The sequence below is a fragment of the Panthera tigris genome, chromosome A2, assembly GCF_018350195.1.
Source record: "Panthera tigris isolate Pti1 chromosome A2, P.tigris_Pti1_mat1.1, whole genome shotgun sequence".
Taxonomy (NCBI): Eukaryota; Metazoa; Chordata; class Mammalia; order Carnivora; family Felidae; genus Panthera; species Panthera tigris.
Genome location: NC_056661.1, coordinates 129,463,012 through 129,485,367, shown reverse-complemented (window position 1 = coordinate 129,485,367; position 22,356 = coordinate 129,463,012). Strand labels below are relative to the sequence as shown.

Genomic DNA, 22,356 nt, shown 5'->3' with positions numbered 1-22,356 from the left:
CTCTAATAAGGAGATGTATCAGCAGCAACCTAAAAGAAATAAAGGCATGAGCCCTTGGGTATCTGGGGAAAGAATATTACAGGCAGAGAGAACAGTGAATACAAAACGCTTAAGGTTGAAACCTGCTTGGCATTTTCAAGGAATAGCAAGGAGGCCAGAATGAGCAGCTGGGAGAGTTTGGAGATGAGGCCAGAGACAGAGCAGGGGAGCCAGATCCCATATTGTCTTCTAAGTCATGGGGAAGACTTGGGACTTTGTTTGCAGGGAGGAGAGCCATTAGAGGATTTAGATTAAGGAGAAGCCTGGCTGCTTTGAGATGAGAGGTTGTAGGTGGGAATAGAAAACCATGTAGGAGGCTTTTGCAGTCCCCCAAGTAAGAGGTTAAAGTGGTTTGCATTAGGACGGTAGTAGGCCAGTTCTTTTTTGCAGATTTATTGATAGACTAGATGTGAAGGAAGGGGAAAAGTCAAGGATGACCCTGAAGATTTTGGCCTAAGAATGCAGTGATCATTTAATGAAGTGGGGGAAGGCAACAGGAAGAATCTTTTTGGAGAGCAAAACCCAAATATTACATATTAAATCTGAGAAGTCTTTTAGACATTAAAGATGTCAGATAGACAGTTGAATGAGGTCCAAGCTGGAGACAAACTTGAGGACAACACAGGGCCCATTGTTGTGCTGTAAATACTTAATAACCAGCACTTGGCCTGGGGGAGAGGAGAGCCCTGAATTATAGTATTTGCTGATTTCCATCAAGTAAATGCTCCCACCATGGCTAAATTCAAGCTACCAACATGACCATCACTGAACTTGGAGTTGAGGATAGATGCACACTGTCATCTCCTGTGAGCCAGTACAGGCCAGCTCCAGCATATCACCAATGCCCATGATTTTCAGAGCCATGAGACTGGATGCAATTGGATTCCTAAAGAGTAAATTTAGATAGCAGAGGCAAGTTCAAGGGTGGATTTCTGGGGTACTTTCACATTTAGATCTTGAGAGAATGAGAAGAAGCCATTAAGGAAATTAAGAGGGAGTAGCCAGTGAGGTAGAAGGAGAATCCAGAAATAGAATCCAGGAAGTTAATTGAAGAAAGATTTTCAAGAGGGGAATTGATCTGATATGTCAGGTGCCAATGATAATTAAGTTGAGGACAGAGGAATTACCACCCCGTTTGGCATCATGGAAGTCATTGAATCTGACAAGTGGTTTTAGTGGATTTGTGGTGATGAAAGTCTGGCAGGAGTGAGTCCAAGATTGAGATAGAGGAAAGGAAGGGCAGGCAGTAAGTACAGACAAATCTTTTCAGAAGCTTTGCTAGAAAGAATTCAAGAGAGCAGAGATATGAGATAGTAACATAGTAACTATAATGCAACTGGGGTCACAGGAGGGTTGTTGTTGTTTTCTTTTTTTAAGATAGAGTTCTAAAGCATATTTGGTGGAAATGATCTGGAAGAGATGGAAAACTGATGATGTAGAAGAGAGATGGGACAAGTGTAGGAGGAGTTCCCTTGCATAAAGGGAGCATGGGGTCCAGCGCTCTGGGTTGAGTGGACGATGGAGGCATGGTGCCGGAGAGCCGAAGCAGGTGCATTCCTCAGTGGAACATGTGGGAGTCCTCTCTGCATCCGCTCAGAGTGAGGGAAGGGCTGAGGTATGGGAGGCTTGAAAAGGGAAGAGGATGGATGAAATCACCATCTAGAAAAGTGAAAAAGTGAATTGGGTAGAAATATGTGGAAGGTTTTCCCAGCTAAGTGTCCATCTGCAGTTAATGTGCATTAATTTAAGTGAGATCGGTCTGGCATAGGTGTAAGTGCAAGTTGGGTTTCGACCCACAACATTATAATGGGAAGTGTGGAGGAGTAGCTGGTTGAGGGGATCCTAAGTGATCAGAAGGGTGGGGTGTAGAAATGGGAAGTGAGAGCTGATGGGCGCGGAGAGGGGGTCAGTAAATCTGAGGTCCCTGGGCACAATTGTTGGAGTTGGGGTATTAGAAAAAATGAATTGGCAAAATTAGGAGGTAGAATTGATAAACTTAGGGTCCTCATTAGTGAAAGGGGATCATATTGTGCCTAATAATCCATTCAATTTATTAATGCTGAACTAGTAACTTGGGACAGAAGACCATGTACTTCAAACTTTGCTATTTAGCTTTTTTTTTTTTTTTTATAACAAGGCATATTTGGGGAAACTATTGCTGTGTTTCTTAACCTTTGCTAATTTTATTCATTCACAGAATCTTTTTAGCCTTCCAAATTGAATACCAAAAACCACACCAAAAAGATAGTGACATAAATTTAGGAAATTACTTCTCAGTATGTGTTCTCCCCTAAATCATGAGTTACATAGCCAGCTTTCTCATTGATGTAGAAATCTCATCCTAGAGATCTTCACTGTGCTTTTCATTTCACTTTTAAAAACATTGATATTTTCCCAGTTTCTTTATGGGGTTGAAATTAATAACTTTAAAAGAAAATCCTTTGCTATAATCACATTTTCAGGGGGGCCCCCATGCTAGAGGCCAAAACTGGAGAGGCAAAATTACTATTCTCTGTGTGGTGCCCCACTCCCCTGTGGCTGAATGCCAGAAGCAATCATGAGGAAATGATGTATTACTAAAGCCTCTTGTCTGAACTTCAGGGTCACCATATCTCACTCCTCTAGCTCTAATCCTCATTCCAAAGCTGGACTCTTCCATCAAGTATAACTCTCCACTTGCACACATGAGTGGGAAAGAATAACCATCCAGCCCCCGATAGGCTGCAAGGCCCTGGAACTCCTCCCTACACATCCAAATACAAGGAGACAGTCCAGTTGAACCAACCAGTTTCTTTTAATGTTTTATCCATTTTTGGAGAAATGGAAGCTTGTTGGAAAAAATTGGAATGGTACTCAAGATGTAGAGCAGGTTACCCAACATCATGTGATCTCATTTTCCCTCAGTTTCCTTCTCTACAAATAATTGCCAATGATACTTGACCTTTCCAGCCATTGTAATTCTTCATTGGGCATCTGAAAACCTCATTGCCTCATTTCCATCTTCCAGAATACTCCTGCAATAAGCTCTTCTTAAACTATAGATTGTAGTTCATTTTGTTTTCCAGCACGTCCAAGATCCCAAGGAGGTAGCTTCCATAGGGCTGTCTTCACACAGGTGGACATAGGGAAGGTTCTTTTATAGACCAAGGCAGAGCTTAGAAACTACCTTTGCCCAAGTAGTAAGCAAAACATTGAGCTTCACATTCATTCGCTCGCTTCTTCATTTATTTAACATATACGTACTGAGAATCTACCATGTTCTTGGTACTTGTTGAGATACCAAGCTCAGAATAAAATAAAATAGAAGGATCCTTCCCTCAGTGCTGGAGACAGAGGGGAGGATGTGATGAGAAAAAATAGGCAATCCAGAAATTTTTTTAAAACATAATTTCAGAGAGTGAGTCCCATGAAGAAAATTAGTCAAGCAGCATAGTTTGGAGATTATGGGGCAGGAATATGGGTTGGAAGGTGGCTACTGTAGATAGAGGTCTCCTAAGAAAAGCTGTTTACTGTTGTGTATAGGGAGCTGCTGAATGTGGATTGTATTTCTGGATGATCACACTTGTTGGCAATCTGTGAATCCGAACACAGGTCTGTAAATAGGCGCTTAAAGAAGCAAATAATTCTTTTTTTTTCCTCACAGCAAAGGAGAAAGGAGAGAAGAAATTGTTTGGTTTCTCCTTCGTCCCCCTGATGCAGGAAGATGGTAGGACTCTTCCAGATGGCACTCATGAGCTCATCGTGCATAAGGTAATGCCAGTCAGATGTTGACGATGGGCCTGAATTATTAATTCATTATCTTATTACCACTCTGGAAAAGAGAAAAAAATGACTGAAAAGAATACTCTTTTGGAAGATTGCTAGCAAGGAGCGTATCTTTTTTAAGGCATTGTCTCTGTATTCTATGTGATCCTAAAACCTCTTTTAAAGATGATTTATATCTTTTTTAATTTAGGTGTACATATGTGGGTAACCCTATGTGTTGACATTAAAGTCCTTTCTGTTGCCCTGAGAGGATTAAATAACCTTACAAATAAGGTTTTAAAATTTTCCATTGCATACCTGCTTTCGGATCTAGATCTATATACCCTCAGGAGTGAATTTAGCAGAGTCATCATTACGTGTTTCTTATCCTCTGCTCTCACCAAGCAAGTAGAGAATCGGCAGTTCTTTGTCATAACAACTTTAGCGGTTGTTACTTTCTATTCTGTGCGTCAAGAATTGTCATAAAAGCTTTGGGAACAAAGTATACAGCAGTAGGCAATAAAAAGAAAATTCACAAAACAAGAGCTCCTTAGAAGCTATCCAAAAATACTATTAATGAAGAAGTATAGAATAGAAATACTAGTAACTATAAAACAAAGAATTAAAAGATACAGTTTTCTCCAAAATATTTCTCCTTTGCCTTTCTCTGTCTCTGTGATCACATGACTTTCCAGACTAATCAGTTAATACCTGGGCTAACTGGTTCTGCCCACCTGCGTCTTGTCTCCAGGTTTCATCCCATCAGGGTGACCTATCTAAGGTGTGCATCTGACCAGGCCACTTCCCAATTTAACCCCCCTGAAAAACTCCTGACTTCATAGAAAATAAATCATAGGCTTCTCAGAATTGTGCAAGGCTTCCCAACCCCCTGCTGCTTCACCTCTCAACATTCCTGGATTTGATGCCATGGCCACATCCAGCTCCTTCTAGTTCCTTCCCCCACTAGATGTCGGTTCTCTCTGCTTTGCCTCTGCCAATGGCACTCCTGGAGTCTTCTCTTCCTCTCCCTCTCCCTGTGGTTAACTCCTGCTCATCCTTGGATGCTCACTTTGACCACAACCTTTATCAGAAGAATGGTCCTTACTCTCTGCCCCTACTCCCTGTGTTTCTAGCTGGTCAACTTCCCTCCTCTGAGTTCTCAGGGTTTCTGCACACATCTCTTACCATTGTACTCATAATATTGTCCCATAATTGTCTGATGCTCCCTCAGTTTACTCCAATAGATTTATGAGTCCCTCAAGAATGACAACTTGGGTCACAGGGGTTCTGGCACATGGTAGATGTGCAACAAAGATTTATTGAATGAATTAAGGAGTACAAACAAAAACTTTCTTCACGTTGGGATTATTGCTAATAAAATGAGGGATGATGCACAACAACCTGGCAGCCTCCCCTGGTATGTGCATGCATGTGTATGTGCATATTTCGTTAATCATTCATTTTCTAGTTATTTGTTCAATGAATTTACTGACCACAACTACAAGTCAGTCACTATTCTAGGTACTGGAAATATAGCGGCTAACAAAATAGTTAAAGTCCCTTGTGTTTCTGTCCCTTCTATTCCCTCTACTTCGAAAAGTGACTTAAAGAAGCTTACAGTGTTAAATACAAAGATGGGGCACTGGGTGGCTCAGTCGGTTAAGAGTCTGGCTCTTGATTTCGGCTCGGGTCATGATCTCAGGGTTTGTGAGTTTGAGCCCCCCTAGATCTCCATGCTGGCAGTGTAGGAGCCTGCTTGGGATTCTCTCTCTCTCCCTCTCTCTGTCCTTCCCCTGCTTGCTCTCTCTCTCTCAAAATAAATAAACTTAAAAATTAAAAAAGTAAAATACAATACTGAGACAAAATATTTTAAACTTTTTTAATGTTTATTTCCTTTTGAGAGAGAGAGAGACAGAGACAGAGACAGAGTGTGAGTGGGCAAAGGGCACAGAGAGGGAGACACAGAATCTGCAACAGGCTCCAGGCTCTAAGCTGTCAGCACAGAGCCTGATGCAGGGCTCGAACTCAGAAACGGTGAAATCATGACCTGAGCCAAAGTCATACACTTAACTGACTGAGCCATCCAGGTGCCCCCAAAGACAAAATATTTTATTTTTTTTTATTTTTTATTTTTATTTTTTTAATTGAATACCTTTTAATTTATTCTTTTAAATTTACATCCAAATTAGTATATAGTGCTACGAAGATTTCAGGAGTAGATTCCTTAGTGCCCCTTACCCATTTAGCCCATCCCACCTCCCACAACCCCTCCAGTAGCCCTCAGTTTGTTCTCCATATTTATGAGTCTCTTCTGTTTTGTCCCCCTCCCTGTTTTTATATTATTTTTATTTCCCTTCCCTTATGTTCATCTGTTTTGTCTCTTAAAGTCCTCGTATGAGGGAAGTCATATGATTTTTGTCTTTCTCTGACTAATTTCACTTAGCATAATACCCTCCAGTTCCATCCACGTAGTTGCAAATGGCAAGATTTCATTCTTTTTCATTGCCAAGTAATACTCCAGTGTGTGTGTGTATGTAAATGTATGTGTGTGTGTGTGTGTATATATATATATATATATATATATATATATATATATATGTATATATGTATATATGTATATGTATATGCCGCATCTTCTGTATCCATTCATCCATCAATGCACATTTGGGCTCTTTCCATACTTTGGCTATTGTTGATAGTGCTGCTATAAACATTGGGGTGCATGTGTCCCTTCGAAACAGCATACCTGTATCCCTTAGAAAAATACCTAGTAGTACAATTGCTGGGTCGTAGGGTAGTTCTATTTTTAACTTTTTGAGGGACCTCCAGACTGTTTTCCAGAGTGGCTTCACAAGTTTGCATTCCCACCAGCAGTGCAAAAGAGATCCTCTTTTTCCGTATCCTTGCCAACATCTGTTGTTGCCTGAGTTGCTAGTGTTAGTCATTCTGACAGGTGTGAGGTGGTATCTCATTGTGGTTTTGATTTGTATTTCCCTGATGATGAGTGATGTGGAGCATTTTTTTATGTGTCAGTTGGCCATCTGGATGTCTTCTTTGGAGAAGTGTCTATTCATGTCTTTTGCCCATTTCTTCACTGGATTTTTTGTTTTTTGGGTGTTGATAGATATGAACCCTTTATCTGACGTGTTGTTTGCAAATATCTTCTCCCATTCTGTCCGTTGCCTTTTAGTTTTGCTGATTGTTTCCTTCTCTGTGCAGAAGCTTTTTATTTTGATGAGGTCCCAGTAGTTCATTTTTGCTTTTGTTTCCCTTGCTTCTGGAGATGTGTTGAGTAAGAAGTTGCTGCGGGCAAGATCAAAGAGGTTTTTGCCTGCTTTCTCCTCGAGGATTTTGATGGCGTCCTGTCTTACATTTAGGTCTTTCATCCATTTTGAGTTTATTTTTGTGTATGGTGTAAGAAAGTGGTCCATGTTCATTCTTCTGCATGTCGCTGTCCAGTTTTCCCAGCACCACTTGCTGAAGAGACTGTCTTTATTCCATTGGATATTTTTTCCTGCTTTGTCAAAGATGAGTTGGTCATACGTTTGTGGGACCATTTCTGGGTTCTCTATTCTGTTCCATTGAACTGAGTGTCTGTTCTTGTGCCAGTACCATGCTGTCTTGATGATTACAGCTTTCTAGTATAGCTTGAAGTCCGGGATTGTGATGCCTCCTGCTTTGGTTTTCTTTTTCAAGATTGTCTTGGCTATTTGGGGTCTTTTCTGGTTCCATACAAATTTTAGGATTATTTGTTCTAGCTCTGTGAAGAATGCTGGTGTTATTTTGATAGGGATTGCATTGAATATGTAGATTGCTTTGGGTAGTATCGACATTTTAACAATATTTCTTCTTCCTATCCAGGAGCAGGGAATATTTTTCCATTTTTTTTTGTGTCTTCTTCGATTTCTTTCATAAGTTTTCTATAGTTTAGAGTGTATAGATTTTTCACCTCTTTGGTTAGATTTATTCCTAGTTATTTTATGTTTTTTGTGGTGCAATTGTAAATGGGATCGATTCCTTCATTTCTCTTTCTATTGTCTTCATTATTGGTGTATAGGAATGCAACTGATTTCCGTGCATTGATTTTATATCCTGCAAATTTGTTGAATTCACGGATCAGTTCTAGCAGTTTTTTGGTGGAATCTTTTGGATTTTCCATATACAGTATCATGTAATCTGTGAAGAGTGAAAGTTTGACCTCCTTCTGGCCGATTTGGATGCCTTTTATTTCTCTGTGTTTTCTGATTGCTGAGGCTAAGCCTTCCAATACTGTATTGAATAACAGTGGTGAGAGTGCACATCCCTGTCATGTTCCTGACCTTAAGGGGAAAGCTTTCAGTTTGTCCCCATTGAGGATGATGTTAGCGTTGGGTCTTTTATATATGGCTTTTATGATCTCGAGGTATGATCCTTCTGTCCCTACTTTCTTGAGGGTTTTTATCAAGAAATGATGCAGTATTTTGTCAAAAGCTTTCTCTGCATCTGTTGAGAGGATCGTATGATTCTTGTCCTTTCTTTAATTGATGTGATAAATCACATTGATTGTTTTGGGGATATTGAACCAGCCCTGAATCCCAGGTATAAATCCCACTTGGTCATGGTGAATAATTTTTTTAATGTATTGTTGGATCTGGTTGGCTAATATCTTGTTGAGAATTTTTGCATTCATGTTCACCAGGGAAATTGGTCTATAGTTCTCCTTTTTAGTGGCGTCTTGGTCTGGTTTTGGAATCACGGTGATGCTGGCTTCATAGAAAGAGTTTGGAAATTTTCCTTCCATTTAGAAGTCAGTAAGACAAATAGAGTTCAATGTACTAGAACTAAAATGATCTGTTTATCTCACCATTAGGTGAGAGGTGCTTTATGTAAGATATATGACAGGCGATGTCTTTAGCTACAGTTTTCCAAAAAGCATAATGGTACTTTGTATGAGTGTTTGTGATACTGCCTCTGTGTAACATTAAATCTTGACCCAGAAAAGGCAGGGCTAAGGTCATTAAAACTGAGCTTCCAGCTTCCTAATAATATATAGAAGAATGGATCACTTTCATATGGCATATCAAGTATGGGCTTTCACACCTACAGGTAAGACAGTGTTTTGGGGCAGGTGCTAAGTGTCCAGTCAAGTCCAGGTTGACTCCTCTAAATGAGTATGAATAATACCAAGATTCATAGTTGATTTTTAGAGACATCATTACACCTAAAATGCCAGGTGGACAGGGAGTGGAGCTTGCTTCTCCGCAGAAGCATTGAGGAGCTCAACTGGTACCGACTTCCAGACAGAGAACCACTTTTTTTCTGATACCAGTTGCCTGTCATGGGCCTGCTGGCAAGGGCAAAACTTTTCTCAGTAGTAGAGCTTTGAATCTGCTCAAGCCCTTATACAAATTTTCATGGGCATGTTTAGAATTCCGATCCATAAGGCATAGGAAAATTCATTTATTTGAGCTTGAGCAATTTAAAAGACAGGTGTTCCCAGTGATCTTCCTTGACCACAAAGGAGGCCCAGGATGATGTCTGTAAGTTGTCTAATTTTGGGCAGACCTACTTTGAGTAGACCCATCAGGAAGCATTAGTTCCATAGAAGAACCATAAGTAGCTATGTTGTCTTATGATTAGGGTTATTCAATGTTGCTTATTTGAAGAGGTGTGGGATACTTGCCAACTCTAACAACTTTTGTTTTTAGTCTAGTTGATGCCATGGTTTTCTTTTTCATAGTAATGAGCCAGCAAGTTCACTTTCAGCCTGAGGCCACTTGGAGTTTATGATTGTAAAACCATATTATGAGCATAATGCTTATCCTTCTCCCATGGCAGGAGGACACACAGCATGCTGATAATTGCAGTCTTGAATTTACTATTTTAGAAAAAGTAGAAAAGATAGGAGGAGGAGGAGATTTCAAATCATTGAATAAAAAAAATAGCCCATTTAATAAGTAGTGATGAGATGACCACGATGGGTATTGGAGCAAAAGAGCTACCTTGCTTCTTCTAACAAAACAAGTTTCAGATTAAAGGTAAAAAAAAAAAAATTACAAAAGCCTTAAAAATATGACTGAACATTTTATAATATTCAGGTAAGCAGGGCTTTTCTAATAATGGCTCACAGGTTAGAAATCAAGTACAGAAAAAAACTTGTCAGTTTGACTGTATAAAATTTAAAACTTCTTTGTTGATGAAACCATCGTAGTCAAGGCAGAGAGAGACATGAGAAGCTCTGACAGTGGGAACACAGCTTAGAAAGGGTGGCTGTTCCCAATTCACCGTGAATTCTTCCAGATCAGCCCCCATGAGAGCTGTTGGCAAGACTGCACCATTCTGCCTGTCACAGCACTTCCCTCTACTTAGCAGAGAAGACAGAAGCTGTCGGACAGGATCTTGCCTCACTTCCTGTGCTGTCTCCTTTACCACCTGCAGGCTTATCTGCCTCCTTCCCTTCCCTCCTGCATCCTGTCTCAGATGACGGGACAAGGCTCCTTCTCTCCAAGGGTCATTCTTCCACCTGCTTCCTTCAGGATCTTCCTCCCTCCTGACTCCCTGGAGACTCTGCTCCTCCCAATGTCCCCTCTTCCTCCTGCAACTGTGTCTGCTTCCTTTCTTCTGGCAGTATTCTCTCAGATTAATAAACCTGCTCAAGCCTATTTCTTAAAAACAAAAACAAGACTTTTTAAATAGCCACACAGTCCTCCTTCCCTTCCCACCATGGTCTGTGTGCATGAAAGGCCAGTCTTCCTTCACTGTCTCCACCTTCCTGCATTCCATTTGTTCCTCACGCTGCTTCTGTCCCCACAGCTCAAATGAAGTTTCTCCCTCGAAGTCACTAGTGCCCATCCTGGGTCACATAACTCTTGTTTTACCACTCACTGTGAGAGAAATTTAAAATGCAACACCTGTAAAATTCAAAAAATTAAAAGTAAACTGATAAGTTTAGCATAAAAGCATGCCATGCTGAACAGAAAAAGGAAAAGAAGGCTAAGGTCACTTAATAGGTGGACTTGGTCTTAACACTGAAGGTTATTAATGTGACGTCCAGAAAGCCCCTTCATTCTAACAGATTATACCAGCATATCTTCATTCTTCCCACAGTGGCTAAAGCCACTGGCCGCTTTCAGAATCTTTCCTTACTTCCTTGTAACATGTAACACTATTGATTACCCTTCCTAAAAACCCACATTCCTTGGTCTGCTTTACAATGTTCTCCTGAGCTCCATCCTTCTTCTCCTTTGAGGACCTGTCTCTCTTTATCCACCCTTTACGTGTGGGTGTTATCACAGCTTTCATCCTTGGCCAACGTGTGTGATTTCTATAATCTAAAACCGTCTCAGGCTATTCCATGGGTTAGCTCACCACGTCTCTGCTGATAGGAGCCACACTGGATTTCCAGCCCACAGCTTTTACCAGCCTACTAACCATCTACATCTGGCTTCACCAGGGACACCTCAAACTCAGCAGGTCCCAAACTGAGCTTTCCTCCTGCCCCCACTTATTGCCGGCTATGGACAGAAACCCACAGTTTTCCTTGGCTTTTCACATACATCCTCCATATATAAATAGACGGTTGCAGAACTTCTCAGCTCTACCTCTTTGGCTGTACTTAATCTAGGGAATTGAAACCAGAGGTAAGTATTGGAATCACCTTGGGATTTTCCTAATTGAGAGGTTTAAGGCAGTTCTGAGGCTTTTTGTTTTTAAGTTTATTTATTTATTTATTTTGAGAGAGACAGAGACAGTGTGGCGGGGGGGTGGGGAGAGAGGGAGAGAGAGGGAATCCCAAGTAGGCCCCATGCTGCCAGTGCACAGCCCGACGTGGGGCTTGAACTCATGAAACTGTGAGATTGTGTCCTGAGCCAAAACTAAGAGTGAAACACTTAATTGACTGAGCCACTCAGGTGCCTCCTGAGGCCTTTTTGCATTGAAAATTCCCATGCTGCAGCCTTACTAAAGTGCATATAGTTGTCACAATATACTTGTGCCATAAAAAAAAGAAAAGGTTGTTTATAAGACATTTTAGACTCACAGAAGAATTGCAAAAAATAGTACTGAAAATTCCCATATACCCTTCACCTAGCTTCTCCTTATTTAACATCTTACATAACCTTAGCATATTTATTGAAACTAAGTTAACCTTTGTGCTGTTGCACTTAATTGCCATGGCTCCATAGTCTCATGTATGTGCTTTTATTCTCCCGGTGCCTTTATATCTACCATTTCTTCTACATAAAATGTCACTCCCTCATTTGCTTGGCGAGCCTCTGATTCTGTTTGACTGAAGTCAAACAGCCCCTCTTCCATGAGGCCTGATTTCCCTTCCCCAGCAGGGCTGGAACCCAGTGGCCCTTGTCACAACTTTGTCATGGGATGGTGCAGAGGCCAGATGCATAATTCCCTGAAGGACAGGGACTTTGTTTATTTCTTTGGTACATTCTTAATACCAAATTAAAGGACTGGCAAATAGGAATTTAATCAATTTTTAATAATATCCTTCAGGATGGCTAATTATACTGAAAGAGTCCCTAAAAGAAGGTATTTTGCTGCCACAACTATTTAAATCTGGTTATGATTAACGGGTAAAATATATAGTGCCAACTGGATTGTCTAACTCACTGTATTTTTTAAATTTAATTCTTTACTTTCTGTAGATTACAGACCCTTAAGTTGACTAATGCACTCTGGATTTCAGTATGTGTTTATTTCTGCATAAATTATAGATATGTTCATCGCTCCATCACATAGCTTATATTATTGCAGATACCCCGTTTCTGGAACACTGCTCAGGACTGACCAGGGCAGCTCTCTTTCACACAGCTAAAATGGTGGGTCAAACAAATAGTCTCTGGCACAATGCACCATTCATTGCTCTATCAACTGGCTTCAGCCCTGGCCCGAGGAATAGTCTGTGAGCCAAGCTGTGTCATCTTAAAGCAGATTGAGACCACGACTGCTTCCCAGAACCTGCTTTTAGTTCTTCTGGGAGAATCTGAGCACATTTGTCCTGTCAGGTCTGATTTTAATCTCAAGTGTAGTCAAGCAGAGGGCTGGTTCTTACTTCTTCCTGTCTAATTTGTAATAAATTAACTTCATGCCATTTTGAGATGAGTCGCACAGATCCCAGCCTATCGAAGCAAACACAGAGAATTGTCCTTTACTGTGACAATGACATTGTTTTGTTCCTGTAATCCAGCAGCAGCCTCAAGAGGCCGTGGTCATGTTGCCTCATTTCTCCCAGAAAGAGTGGCTCAGTTAATTGTCCCCTCGTCTATCATCATATATCCGTAACACAGGTAATACATTAGCTGTGTCTGTCACAAGGGAACAGGGACAACAGGGTCTTATTATTCTCATGTCCTCATTGCCTTGTTCCATGCCTGCATAGGATTTATAGAAAAAAGTTGTCCTTGTGCCCAAACCAAAACAGTTGTTGCGCGAGCGTCCCCAGAATGCGAGCGATTCATATTTCACCACTCATCTAGTGTAGACATATAACCTGATTGTACCATGGTGACAAAACCACTTTTCAATACATGTGGTACAGCTTGGTGGGAAGCTACAGCTTTCTGGTGGTCAGCCTCAGACTCAAGAGCATTCCAACACCCAACCATGGCTCTTGTACCAGTATTTCCAATTAACACACGGGCAGTGCCACACCATACAGCTTCATTTCTGTGAGCTAATTGACTCTTAGGGGAGGTGGGGGAGGGGGATTGTTCATACCCATTTGTTTTCTCCATTCCATACCCTGGCTTGGAATTGCCCTCCCAGCACAGATACTTCTCCCCACTGGCTGTAGAAGGCCCAAGGAACTTACTGCTTATTCTTCATCACTACCTGGCTTTTGCTAATGAACTGTGCATTTCCTTATGAAAGGCTGGACAACCTTTATGGCTTCAGCTCTAAAGGTTGACACCTGTCCCTACCCTAGGCCCACCTTCTAGAACCCCGTTTCTATTCACTGCTTCTCAATTCAGTTTCTCTTCAGTAGATTCTGTTTCATCAAGTAAACGAAAAGATGATCTCTCACTCACATGTTGTATTCCCAAGCTCTTGTGTCATGCCTTACCTGCTCCTGGCTGGCCTCGCCCCCCACTGCGTCCAGGTCAAGTGATCCTACATGCTCCATGTGGTTTCAGAACAGAGCCTAGTCATCTCACTCTTGGCCTCATAGTTTTATATGACATGAAACCATTTCAGCGGCACAGACGACTCGAAGCTGCCTCCCAGAGTATCTCCCACAAATACACCTTTTTTTTTTTTAAGTGAAATTTTTGGTCTTCCCTAGCCTTACCCACCATTCAGTATGTTACCTATAAATCAATGTGTACTTCATTATAGCAAAGTTCAAGACTTGGTTAAAACACCATCTGAAGGAGGCAGTGTTCTATAGTAGTTATGAACAGAAATTGTGGTTCTGATGATGTGACTTTGGGCAAATCACAAAGCTTCTCAGGTTACAGTGTCCTGCCTCATGAGTTTGTTACAAGAATAAGAAAATGCATTAAAGTGCTTTGCGGTGCCTGATATGTGGTAAACCCTCGTAAATGGTAATTTCTGGGATGGCTTTTGAAATCTCCAGTGTTTGTATGATGTGTTAAGGACGCATGCTGAGAACCTCAGAGAACAACAAAAGATTTGCTCTGAAATTGTTCTGTGCAATTTCTCAAGGCCACTTAAGTTCTTCAGGAATAGATTAAAACCTCCAACTCTAACCCCATACCTAGCATTATCTCCTTTGACTCCTACTGGACAAAAAAAAATCGGTGTTGAACCCCTGGCAAATGTTATCATCAAAAGGTTCATAGAGACCAAAGAGTGATTCTCTGCTTTACTTTACTGAATTACTCCACCTCCCCTTCCCCTACCACACACACACGCACGCACGCACACATGCCTGGCATTTTTAGCAGAAGGTCTTGAAATAACTTTTGTGTCCTAGTATTTGTGTTAATTCTTGTATTTGTACTTGACTGAGCGTGATGGAGTTTAGCTATAAAAACTGTCAGGTGTCACACCTCAGACACACCTGCTGAGGTCTTGACCCCCCAATGCTGGGGGGAGAAGTGAAGTGAACCAGGGCTAGCGACACTGATCCAGCCACAATGATTGGCCCAGGAGAAGGCAGTCAAGTCTTGTATTCACAGTGCTCCCTAAGCACATGACACTGTCGTTGTATCATCAATCACAGAAGTGGTCAGTCCATGACTACCGGCGGAGCTAGATGAGCGCATCAAGCAGGAATTCTAAGACAGTGCCAGAAGTGTTCACAAGCTAGGCAATCATTCGATGGGTGGGGGGATAAGAGCTTTATCTATAGGGGCAGAATTCCTAGCTTGGCAGACTAGGGCCGGCTCTAGCTCCTGAGGGGGAGGCCTAGAAATAGCTGGACAGTATGTCCGCTGAGTTTGCACGAGACTTTAGTCACAGTAGGAAGTGGTGGTTAGACAGATGGAGCACAAGTCAGGCCAAGGATGGCAGACCAGAGCATGTTCCTGACCCCACAGACCAGACCCAGGCAGGAAATAGGGGCAGTGGGATGCGCTGTGACTCATGCTATGACTTGCTGTGTCCCAAGCCCTGACACCAAGAATAAGACGGGAGGGGATGGCATTCTAGGCTTCCAGAACATTATTTTGCCTAAGCACTTTTTCCGAAGACATTTGAAGTGTTCACTTTGTTATGATTCTCTAAGCTGTATATGTGTGTTTCATGCACTCTGCTGTCTCTATGAAATATCTCACAGTAATAAAAGAAAGCATTTGGAGTTATAACATTGGAAGGGTATTATAGAGGTTGTTTATTGTGTTTATAGGTACTCCTGTTACTGGGCAGGTTTGCTAGTAAGAACATCTTGTAATCTGATTCTGTTTCTCTGAACTTGTTAGGTCTTTCTTAAAGATTTATTATTTTAAAATTTAGAAATATTTTATGAACCACACACAGTATTCTAGAATACCAAAGGATTTTGTGCTTAACCTCCTTCCTGTGACCAGGACACTAGCCTTGAAGATGTTTAAAGAAATTTTAAGGAATAAAACTCCTATGAGTTTTAAAGTTTATACTCAGAATATCCTAAGTTATTCCAGTTCTATATCTGTTCAAATATTTTTTTCAGATTTGTAATCAAAAATCACTTTCATCATTACAAAGAAGTATAGAGATAACTCAAAATAAAATATAAACATTATACTCTCGTTACCTGGATGATGTTAACTATTAGTCCTCTAGTGTGTATCCTTCTAGATATTTTTCTGCATGAATTTTTATACCTAAATGACATTATAGGGCAATTTTACATTTATAATAAAATGGTGAGGAGGATGTAAATTTCTTATTTACACATGAATAACCTCTCCCATTATCAAAGTCACTCACCAGAACAGCACATTTTTTACCAAGGGTGAACCTACTTTGACATATCATAATCACCCCAACTCCGTAGTTTACCTGAAGATTCACCCTTGCTAGAGTACATTCTGTAGGTTTGGATAAAGAAATAATGCCATATGGCCATTATAATATGATACTGCCCAGGTGTGCCTGGGTGGCTCAGTCAGTTGTGTGTCCTACTATTGATTTTGGCTTAGGTCATGATCCCAGGGTTGTGGGATCAAGCCTCACATTGGACTCCATGCTGAACATGGAGTCTGCTTATGATTCTGTCTCTCAAACAAAAAATGAAAATAAAAATAATTAAATTAAAAATATAATAATATTATACTACCCTACAACTCCTCTGTGCTCTGCCTACTCATCCCTGCTCCAGCAGCCTCTGGAAACCACTGATCTTTTGACTGTCTGCATAGTTGTGCCTTTTCCAGAATGTCATATATTTCGAATCATACAGCATGTAACCTTCTCAGATTGACTTCTTTCACTTGGTAATGTGCTTTTAAGGTTCCTCCATGTCTTTCCATGGATTGATAGCTCATTTCTATTTAGCACTGAATAATATCCCATTGTCTGGGTGTACCACAGTTTGTCCATTCACCTACTGAAGGACATCTTAGTTGCTTCATAATATTTATATTTTGTAATCTACTTTTTCAGTTAATGGTTTTCCAGTCACTGATTTTTTTTATCTGATCTGGAGCTTAAGTCAATGTCTAAACTGAAAAAAAAAAATTCCTTTTCAGCACATTGGTCCAATTCTGGGACCATATGTTGCACTTGGCTTATGTGTTAGTCTAGAACAATCCCTATTTTTATGACATCAGACTTGAAGAGACAAAGCCAGACATCCTGCAGAAGTTGCTGCCTTCTAGTTGCTGCCCTATAGTATTGTTCAACATGTTATTCTGTTCCTTATATTTACTATGAAGTGGAATCTGTAGTTGTGGTAGATTCAGGTTCAACATCTGTAGTAAAAATACACTGTAGATTATGATATGTTCCTTTGTACTGTCCTGCAGTGGTATAATGACAACCTCATCCCCCCACGTGTGTGTGGTTGTATTTGTCCTCTTGCCACTGGGAAGTAGTCTTTGTGTTGCTACATGGCCATCATATTAATATTCAATTCCTTTTTTTTTTTTTTTTACAAGGAAGCTTTACACCCAACGTGGGGCTCAAACTCATCACTCATAACCCCCTCGAACTCATGTAATCAAGAGTCAGCACCCCAAGTGACCAATTCTTTATCCAACAATTTTCCTGATGATTTAAACATTAAGTGACAGCCCTTGACTAAAGAAAGAATTTCATTAGGGGGCACCTGGGTGGGTCAGTTGGTTGAACTCCTGACTCTTGATTTTGGCTCAGGTCATGATCCTAGAGTCATGGGATCAAGCCCCATGTTGGGCTCTGTGCTGAGTCTGGAGCTTGCTTAAGATTCTCTCTCTTTCTCCCTCTGCCATCTCCCCTGCTTGAGTTCTCTCTCTCTCTTTCTCGCTCTCATTCTAAAATTAAAAAATAAAAAAAATTACATTAGGGATATGAAACTGTATTTTCTAAATCGATAATTCTATTTACACTTGTTAGCTCACATTTTCTGTAGAGATTTCTGTCACATGGTGGGACTATTAGATTACCCAGAAAAAGTTTCTTTTAATTTGCCAGTTTTCAAAGTAAGAAGCTGTATAATAGCCTCACATGAGATGTTGGAATGATTGAAGCATTTTTTAAAATCCTGTGGTCACTGCAAATATGATTTCTTGAGCACTTCCTCTGTATCAGGCACTGTGTGAAAGGCTTTATGGAACCTAATTCCTAGGACAATACACCAAGGTTTTAGAGATAGAAATGGCAATCTTGCATGGTAACGTAATGCGTTAGAGTTATTCCTGTGAGAAGTAACGGAACTGGGATTTGAACCCAAATCAGTCTAAGCCCACAATCCGTGCTTAATTCCTTCTCTACGTTTTTGTTGTATTTTACTTAAGAGCCAAATTCTATTTGTGATGCTGTTTGGAATGTTTCCCAGTTTATCAACAATAGAAATGAAAATTATGCTTAATAATTTTCATGAGGTCTCTTACCCTTCCTTTTTTAATTTTGTTCTTAATATTTTTAACAGTGTGAAGAAAACACAAATCTTCAGGATACTACCCGCTACCTCAAACTTCCCTTTTCCAAGGGCCTCCTCCTTGGAAATAATCATCAAGCCATGAAGGCCACAAAGGAGTCTTTTTGGATAACATCTTTTCTCTGTTCCACAAAACTCACACAGAATGGTAACGTATAACACTGTTTTATTTGAAAGCCCTTGTACTTAAGTACTCATGTGAATTTTGGTAGGCATATTTAATAAACACCAATGTTATATTTAAGAACTTGGCACTAGAAAAATTGTCAGTCCTTCTGTTGGTGATTTCCAGTAAAATGGAAACATTTGTGACCCAGTGGTCTGTTAAATGCATGTAATTTAAGAACCTCAAAATTATCCCAGCATCGAAACCCAAGTGTACAACCCTTCAAAACCCAGCTGCTTTTAAAAAAGAAGAAAGAAGCAGAGACAAAGACTACCACTACCTTAATCTCGCTTGTTTTATAGTTCCATAAACAAGGCTAATTGCAGGCTTTGGAATAAAGGCTGTTTTTTGTTTAATTAGATGGATATTGCTTTTCTATTCTAAAATACTTTTTATGTCAGTGATTGTTTAGCAAGTTATGATTAATAAAACAAGCTCTTCTCCTTGGAAAATTGTCGTGAAAACATCATCTGCAATGAAGGAAGGAAATGAAACATTTCTGAGTTCTGCATGTTTGCTGTGTAAGGCTTCTGGCTGGCATCCTGAATGCCATATTAATAAGTCAGATTCATTATGATGAGGAGAATTACTTCATAATCAGGTATTGAATCTCATAAAATGTTCCTGTGCCTAAACATTTGTAAGTTCTCTTAGTTCTTTCTTCTGTGTCATAGAACAGCATGTGTAGTAGCAAGTGTATTTCTTCTCTTAGAGCATGGCCTCAGAAAAGCAGCAAAATGTAGCACTATGATGTTGGCTTCTTTTAAGAGACTTCTCAACTTCTCTTGCAGTGCTGCTATATTTATTTAGGACTTTGGCAAATGATTCTTTCACATTTGTATTAGTTTTTGTTCTCCTCTTCCAAAAATATTTTTGGAGAAATGTTTTTAAAAAAACAACTGCGTATTTTCAGTAAATTTGGTTGAAGAGAGTTAAGAAATTTCAAGACGTTATCCATATTCAGGGATCAGTTATTTTAATTAAATAAAAACTTCACAGACATAACTCTGTAATGTTCATAAAGCTTTCACCAAAACTTAGTTGATTTTTAGGGTGCCAGTCTAGAGATTATGAAGATAAGAAAACAACCTGCTTTGACTCACTTAGATAGAAATTTTATTTATCCTATGTGGATTAGTTGTGTGTGTGTTTTACAGCCCGGGTTCGCATTTAACTGATTGCCTCTGGTGGAGTAATTTCAGGTTGTCTTAGTTATCTTTTGTTCTCGTAACAATTACTGTAAATTTGTTGGCTTACAACAACAAAAATGTATCATTGAGCAATTCTGAAGGTCACAAACGTGAAATCCTTTTCATTGGACTAAAATCATGGTGTCAGCAGAACCACACTTCTGGAAGCTCTAGGGGAGAATCCTTTTGCTCACCTTTTTTAGCTTCTAGGGGCCACCTGTATTCCTTGACTCGTGGCCTCTCCTCCATCTTCACAACCAGCAGCATAGCATCTTTATGTCTTTCTGACTCTGACCATCTTCCCTCTGTTAAGGATCTTTGTGATTACATTGGGCCCACTAGATATTCCAGGATAACCCCCTATTTTACGACCTTTAACTTAATCACATCCGTGAAATCTCTCTTGTTGTATAAGATGAACATATTCATAGGTACCAGTTATTATAACATTGACATCTCTGGGGCCATTATTCGGCCAACCACATAGATAATCCTAACAATTGCTTATCTGCTGTCAAAATATTTGGCCCTGCAGACTTAATTTGTTGTTGTTCTCCAGTTTAGGATGTTAGACAGAATTGTGGACATAAGACAGAACCAAATCCTAAAAATTAGAAGTTGCTACTTTGTAAAAGCAGACATTTCAGGTAGATATGGATAAATAAAGCCATTCACCAAATCATTATATTAAACATTTCATTAGATGGAAGGTAATGCTTGGCTCAGTTTTGGACACTAATAAGTACTTAATTGTTCGTTTGACTTTGATTCCCCTTGTGAATGTAACACAGCTCAGAATGAACGGGGAAATAAATACTGTATTTCAAATAGATGGGAAGGAGGAAGGAAATTAGTTGATCTTTCTGAAATTTACATGCTAGGCACATATTTCTGTGTGGAAGTCATCCAGTTCCAAATTGGAATTAAATTGCTTTGTATTCATTTTACTCAAATTGGAAAACATACAAATCCATTTCCAGTACAATTGGGTATTTAGCAAGTGATACGGTCTCTAGCAACAGTCTCCTATAGCAGCTTTGCGTTCCAGGATCCCTGAGGTGTGCCTTTCTGCACATGCTCTGTAGTCCAGTGTTGTTCGCGGGCAGCCTACCAAGGCTGGGAGCGCCCTGTCGCAAGTCTGTGACTGCCAGATCAAGCAGACATTTTAAGATTCTTGAGAGTAGGGGTCAGGGAAGAAATGATTGTACTTCTTTGTTATCTTCCTTGGGCTGTTAAACACGACTTTAAAAAAAAGGCTAAAAATAAAAACAGTGCTTAAATTTAGCCTAACAGCTGTATGGTTGCTGACTTCCCCAAATCTCCTTCTCCCTCAAATAGTGGGTAGTTCATTCACTCTCTTCCTGAGAGTGTGATTTAAAAAAAAAAAAAAAATAGGGATTATGTCCTCCACCTGTTTTCTAGCTCTTGGTAGACTAGGCATACAGCATACTCTTAAGTGCTTTTTGAATAGAACATTTAAAATACACATTTTCAGTAGTAGGTCATAGTTCCTGATTTGCAACTAACGATTCTTCAGATAGCTAAAATAGAGACCCTAAGAGATAACAATTTTGACTTAATTCTGAGCAGTTTGTACACACGATTAATTACATCCAGATGAACATACTGCTTTATTCCCCCTTTTCTTCCATTATGAGCAGACTAGAGAGTCATCAGATTTCTTGTAGGACAGGTGAATAGCCCCATCCCGATCTGATTGTCTGGAACTGTCATCTGTTCTCCACCTCTGCTGATGGCAGTGCTGTTCCTGATATCTCACAGCTGCCTCTGGGGATGCCTCTTTCTGGCCTGCAGAGCCACCTTCTTCCTCTGCACACACTCCATTCCTCAACACTGGACCATGCCCTGGGCACCCCTGCAACAGCCTAGCTCCGAGGGGCAGGCAAGAGAGCAGGGAGCTGCACGGAGTAAGAGGTGGAATGGAGGTTGAGTTGGAAGTGAGGAGTGAGGTGCAGGGAAAATGCACTGGGGAACTGTAAGAGAAGGTGCCCGGGAAGGGAGGCATCCTGAAGTTAGATGCAGGAAGTAGGAAGTAAGTGGGAGGGAGGCAACCAATAGATGGGAGAAGAATGCACCTGCTACGTCTGCTCTGGCAGGTCTCACTCTGTTGGACTATCTACTATTCTATATATAACCAATCATTTTTTAAAAGGCACCAGCCATACCTCCAGGATGTCTGAGTTGGACATGAATATTGAACATTTTCAGGCTTTTCCATTATGAAAATATCATAAATATCTTTTTCAAAGTCATTATTTTTAAAATTCCCTCATTTTTAATTCTAAACCACCCCCTGTTGTAGATAAACATTTCCATTTAGTACTAAATTTCTCACTATTAAGTCCTTTGTGAACTTTTTCTCTTGAATCTGGCTTTGGTGAAAGTTGTGTCTCTTTCCTCTTAAGATTCATACACTTTTTCTCATCTCTTTTTACTACATCACATTTTCTTTTTCATCACAACTGCTTCTTCCTTGATTTCCTGTGTGTGTGTGTGTGTGTGTGTGTGTGTGTGTGTGTGTGTGTGTGTATCCTTTTGGTTTTTGTTTCCATGTTGGTCTTTTTTGTCTCTCAGCAAGTCCCATTTGGGTTTCTCTTGAAACGAATGCTTTCAACTGGATTTCTCACTGTTAAGCCTGGAAAATCCCTCTTAGCTGCTTCCTTGGCTGTCCTAGTCTTGCA

At 40.3% G+C, this 22,356-nt stretch overlaps 1 protein-coding gene across 1 annotated transcript in view; it reads left to right on the top strand.

Moving 5' to 3' along the window:
* The window catches only part of DOCK4 (dedicator of cytokinesis 4), a 428,942-nt gene that overhangs the window by 270,063 nt on the left and 136,523 nt on the right, over window positions 1-22,356 (top strand). Inside the window, exons 16-17 of the mRNA XM_042970201.1 lie at window positions 3,683-3,789; window positions 18,290-18,446. Coding sequence (XP_042826135.1) covers window positions 3,683-3,789; window positions 18,290-18,446 — 264 coding nt within the window. The remainder of the gene's footprint in view (window positions 1-3,682; window positions 3,790-18,289; window positions 18,447-22,356) is intronic.